Source organism: Bombyx mandarina, chromosome 03 (genome assembly GCF_030267445.1).
Source record: "Bombyx mandarina strain Sakado chromosome 03, ASM3026744v2".
Lineage (NCBI taxonomy): Eukaryota > Metazoa > Arthropoda > Insecta > Lepidoptera > Bombycidae > Bombyx > Bombyx mandarina.
Window position 1 is genome coordinate 6,766,073 of NC_143210.1, and position 6,000 is coordinate 6,772,072.

At 37.8% G+C, this 6,000-nt stretch overlaps 1 protein-coding gene across 17 annotated transcripts in view; it reads left to right on the plus strand.

The window, feature by feature from the left end:
* The window catches only part of RapGAP1 (Rap GTPase activating protein 1), a 349,454-nt gene extending 345,401 nt beyond the window's left edge, over positions 1–4,053 (plus strand). For 10 of the 17 annotated variants that reach the window (XM_089739716.1, XM_089739741.1, XM_089739727.1 and 7 more), the window contains 3 exons: positions 180–212; positions 1,514–1,704; positions 2,317–4,053. In XM_089739716.1, the coding sequence (XP_089595842.1) occupies positions 180–212; positions 1,514–1,704; positions 2,317–2,472 (380 nt within the window). In that variant the 3' untranslated portion in view covers positions 2,473–4,053. The remainder of the gene's footprint in view (positions 1–179; positions 213–1,513; positions 1,705–2,316) is intronic. The other 7 variants (XM_089739738.1, XM_089739759.1, XM_028184313.2 and 4 more) reach the window with 3 other exon arrangements.
* Positions 4,054–6,000: the final 1,947 nt, after the last annotated feature.

Consider the following 6,000-nt stretch of genomic DNA (forward strand, 5'->3'; position numbering starts at 1 on the left):
ACTTGTAATTTTATTAACGTTCACGTGCAGAAATTGCGCATCATTACAACTATCATCCACAATAGCCCTGTCTCTTTCTCTGTCTTTCCTGTCATGTTTCAAATTAACGTTTAATTTAAGAATATATTTAAATAAATGTGTACACATATGTATATTGAATAAAATTATTTTCCAATTAGACGACAAAGACTGGCTGACTTGTGGTAAAACAGGTTAGTCTCCATAACAAGTATAAATTATTAAAAAGAATTACTTTTTTTGTAGATCATTTTGAGCACGTAATCGTAAATTAGAAAATCGTTTAAATATTATTCGCATACATTTATTTCGTTTCACGTCTGATATGTAGTAGGAAATATATTTTTCTCTATCTCTTGGACATTAATGTCACATTATTTAATTGACATAATTCCATTTAGCCATTATATTAAATTGTATTTGAATAGTTAAACACTGTTTTTAGCGTATTTAGCACGGATGTAAAATTGTATATTTTTATCTATTAATAGTTATAGAGTTTTTTTTTAAATTACATACAAGCTAGGACTGGCGATGGTACGACCCACTTGATGGTGAATGATCGCCATTGCTCATGGCGTTTAGCAATGACCAAAATTTAATATTATAAGTATATGTTTTTTACATTTTTTAAATTAAAATCTAAAAAGATACTTGTGGGAGTGGAATGAACATCATGTGGCTACCTGATATTATTAATTTATTCACTTACAAATTTACGTTTTAAAACTAATTTTTCATATTTCTGTATTTATAAATTCATTGAAATACCTAATAATAATTGAACATCTCGTCCGAAATTCTATTTTGCATTTCTAATAATACAATTTAAATGTCACCATTATCATTTAATAATTTTGCGCTAATGGCCTATAAACTTATTACTTATGTGTTATTTTAACTTGGCAATGTGTAATACCTATGTACTAATAATGACAATTTAATATTGAGTTGAGACGATGTATCCTTGAACGAACCAAAGCACTCGTTGAGTTCTGACTTATTCGGTTTAGTCGGAACGAATTCCTGAGCCTTGTATTTAGGAACTAGTAAATATTTTGATACTTTACATGATCTGTATTGCTTTTTTGCACACTTTTCTATGTCCTTTAGCTTACTTAACACCCGTGACTTTCATTTGCTGCAAGGAAACTGTTTCTGTGTACAATTAAAAAAAAAATGTATCGACGCTTGAAAGGCAAACGTGACTAAGCGACAATGCGTGAACGTTACAGTAGACTAATTTAAAGCTGAAATACCTGAAAACAAAATTTATTTTAACGAATCCAGCTGTAGTAGAATCTAGCTAGTAGCTGTAGGATTGAAATGATTTTAATAGACCTAGAAATATTTTTTGCGCATCGAATATGGTTATTGCCTATAATTTATGTACAAAGCAGTTATTGTCGCTTAGTCACGTTTGCCTTTCAAGCGTCGGTATGCATAATTGAGCCATGGACGTAATATGCCTTAACGAATTCCGTGTTCCGTCCAGCAGGCGGTGTATACGTAGACAGCGACACCGGTCTGGAGTCGATGTCGTCTGCGGAGGCGGGTGCGGGGTGCGGGGCGGGCGCTGCGGGGGGACGCGCCGACGGAGCCGCGCCGCCGCGGGGGGACGCCGACCTGCGACAGGAGGTCTGCAGGCTCAAGAACGACAAACTGGATCTACTCAAGCAGAACATTGTGAGTATGATTCTACTGCTCCACCTGTGTTTTAACGCGCTAATTAGCGCCGTATTGGGTGGGCCGTATGCTCGTCTGCCTTCAAGGCCACTTCGACAAAGCGGCATGACACGAGAACCCTCTCATTGTGGCTGCCGGTAACTACGTTCCCGACCCGACATATCAACCAAACCCGCAAAAAATATAATTTGCGTAATTACTGGTGGTAGGACCTCTTGTGAGTCCGCGCGGGTAGGTACCACCACCCTGCCTATTTCTGCCGTGAAGCAGTAATGCGTTTCGGTTTGAAGGGTGGGGCAGCCGTTGTAACTATACTTGAGACCTTAGAACTTATATCTCAAGGTGGGTGGCGCATTTACGTTGTAGATGTCTATGGGCTCCAGTAACCACTTAACACCAGATGGGCTGTGAGCTCGTCCACCCATCTAAGCAATAAAAAAAGCAAAAAATATATAATTAAAATAGTAAATATATTTACTAACCGTATATCAAAATCTCTAGTATCGCTTATATAAAAATAAAAAAAAAGTAGTAACTTGTACACTTATATCGTAGGAGCCATATTATTGTGCGATTCTTAACGGTTCTTCAAACGTATTATTTTTTTAACAGACCTGGCAGAATGAAATCAAGAGCTTACGCGAAAGAGAAATATCTCTGCAAGTCGAGTTGGCCGCCGCGGCAAGGGAAGTCCGAAGGCTCCGAGAGCAACAACAATCACTGTCCACAACCATCCCGAACCCTTCGCCGCACGATTCCACGGCCTAATACGAACCTTGAGCCGAAGCCGCAAGGCTCAAATTAACAAAATCAACCCAACTCAAAAGGTGACGTGATTATTTATTAGATCTGATTGTGAGAAATGATTAGTTTAAACTGATACCTATATTATTATTGTCGTAGAATTTTTTGAAAGTCGATCATCGTAATAGATAAATATATCGGTGTCAAAACTTAATAATATTTATAGATACATGTTGTTCTCTCTTCTGTATTGTGTGATTCATGTTAGAGAAAAATATATCGACTTGATTTCTGGCAATCTTTATATACTTAGTTCAATGTTTCATCAATAGATGTCGTAATATTTCCGAATTTTAAAATTGTATTCTAAGATTGTCTTTGCGTAAATCTATGCTTCGAATACAATTATATATTGTAGCTCGTTTCCGAGTACAAGAAAAGTATATTATAAAAATAATCTGTAGCATATGTAGAGAGAATGTGATTCGAATCTTTTATATGTTGTTATACGAAACAAGATTGTTACTATGTCTATAATCTAAGACAAATGCTTTTTGTAAACGTTGTGATAATTAAGCTTACTTCAATTTCATGCCGTTTAAAATTAAATCCCAAACAACTTACATAAATATTATATTTTGCACTCAAACTATTATCAAATACGTTTTTAATCACTGTAATATTTTATGTATTTTGAAAAGACCGCTTGTGTTCTTCGACCTTTATTCTCGACTGCGGGAATGAAGACAGATTATATTTATTAGTTAAGATCCAATTATAATATAGAATCTTTATTTTTACCAATATTTCAAACGCTATTACTGTTCCACTATAAACTTCAGTTTCCCTAAAATGTATATCACGCTCATATCTACAAATACAAATTTAGAAGAAGCGTAGTTCGTTCATTCATAGTTCATTATTATAAATTGCGAGACAAAATTACGCGCGTTAGATGTTAGAAGAAATTTATTAGTACTGAATTGTTAAGTGAAAACTTTATGACGTCATATGTGGTGTTTTAGAAATTTCAATGACTTAGTTTTGACATAGTTTGACTTATTTACATGATTTCCCAGTACATATTTGTACGTAGAAGTACGCATTTGCAATTATTCTTTTGGTATTGTGCAATCTTCTTTTCTTTGGGTAATTTAGCATAATTTAAGTATACCAGTTAATGTACGTATATGGCGACTGGACTATTGATTTCAATAAGAAAAGCAGTATTTTTTTTTCATAATTTATGCTTCGATATAAGTTCGTTTTGAGTGTTCGTTTGATTACGTTTTGTTGTTTATAATTAATATTTTATACCAAAGCTAACATTCCCCACTAAAATAGTGTAGGTTTTTTTTTTCTAGAACCAGTATTCAAGGTTTGATTGATGGACGTATGCTAACACAATTTCTAAGTTTACATTTAGCCTCGTAAATAAATGTATTCTTTTAGATATTTTGTTCGAATGTTGATTTAATAGTTGATTGTAACTAACTGTTGATTCGTCTTCATTTAGACCTAAACCAAATATTGAGCGCGGAGCGTTAGAAAAGTAGTTTTTAAGAGATACTATTGAAATATATGAATAGTTACATCCTAAATAAATGTTGTTTTATTTAACGTCCAGTGCCTTTAACAAGTTCGTCTGTATACTGCTAGATGTTGCTGCTGTGCCGTTTGATAGTTCTGATATGTGCCAAGAGATGGCTCTCTCTACAGCTTGGTGTAATTGTTTTATAATAAAAATTGGAAATAATGGAAGGTGAAAGGCTTTTTTATGATTGAAAGATTACTGGTGGCCCGGAGGCCTCCCCAGTTTTACCCGGACAGGTGAGGCGAGAAGAGGCTCAGCCAGGAAGGGTGGGAATACCACCGTGGGATTTGCTAACCACTGCCCGAGCGCCTTTAAAGGAGACCTAACAACTCTAAGGCAGCTGCTTCGCGAATGAATCTACTACCGAATCGGAATTGCGACCTGTTAAGAAGAACCGGCGAGAAACTCAGCAGGCTGATCTTTAGTTTAGGTTCCACGTCGAACTCTTTGTAGAGTTCGACTCTTTGTAGAGCTCGACGAGGGTCCCTACTCCTAGTGTTAGAGCTAAAGGCGTCTAATGCAAGGGTTATGTGGAAGGTGAAATTTCTTACTATCAGCTAAATGCTATATCACTCAACTCGCGAAGAAATGGTGATAAACAAATCTCCCCAGTTTTTTTTTTATTTTTTTTTATTGCTTAGATGGATGGACGAGCTCACAGCCCACCTGGTGTTAAGTGGTTACTGGAGCCCATAGATATCTACAATCTACTAACCTAACCCACCTCGAGATATAAGTTCTAAGGTCTCGGTATAGTTACAACGGCTACCCCACTCTTCGAACCGAAACGCATTACTGCTTCACGGCGGAAACAAGCGGGGTGGTGGTACCTACCCGTGCGGACGCACAAGAGGTCCTACCACCAGTGATTACGCAAATTATAATTTTGCGGGTTTGGTTTTTATTACACGATGTTATTCCTTCACCGTGGAAGTCAATCGTAAACATTTGTTAAGTACGTATTTCATTAGAAAAATTGGTACCCGCCTGCGGGATTCGAACACCGGTGCATCGCTACATACGAATGCACCGGCCGTCTTATCCTTTAGGCCACGATGACTTCCCTTTGGATCCCTGAGAGATGTTTTACAGCCTGGCCACGGGACATTCGCCGATACGAATATTCGCGCGGTGCGAACGGCGAAGCGTCTAGCGACTAAAATAAGAGCATAGAAATGTACCTAACAAGCCACGCGCACCGGCGACCGGCGAAGCGACCGGCGGAATGTACCGAGCGAATCGCGCGGGCGACTTACGATGCGGCGGGCGAGCAAAACAAATGCATGAATAAGGACGGCGCAAGCCACGGAGTCGAGCGGTAGTCGCGGCGAATAGTGCAGTGATTAAATGAGTTTAGTTGTTTTCGCCGCGAAAAATGAACGCCGAAATTTTTATATTTTATATTTTTTATAAATTTTTTTTTGTTTTGTTTTTAAACTCGTCGTGGCTGAACGGATAATACGTCCGGTGTTGAGCGATGCACCGGTAGTCGAATATCAGGCGGGTACCAATTTTTGTAATGAAATACGTACTCAACAAATTTTAATGTTCACGATTGATTTCCACGGTGAAGGAATAACATCGTGTAATAAAAATGAAACCCTCAAAATTATAATTTGCGTAATTACTGGGGGTAGGACCTCTTGTGAGTCCGCGCGGGTGGGTACCACCACCCTGCCTGTTTCTGCCGTGAAGTAGTAATGCGTTTCGGTTTGAAGGGTGGGGCAGCCAATGTAACTATACTTGAGACCTTAGAACTTATATCTCAAGGTGGGTGGCGCATTTACGTTGGCTTCAGTAACCACTTAACACAAGGTGGACTGTGAGCTCATCCACCCATCTAAGCAATAAAAAAAATATATAGCTGAAATACTAGCTAGACCAGCTATTTGGAAGTCTAGCCACCCAAAGTATTTCTCGTACTTCTTGTGGAATTCTCCATCTATAGGTATACTCCG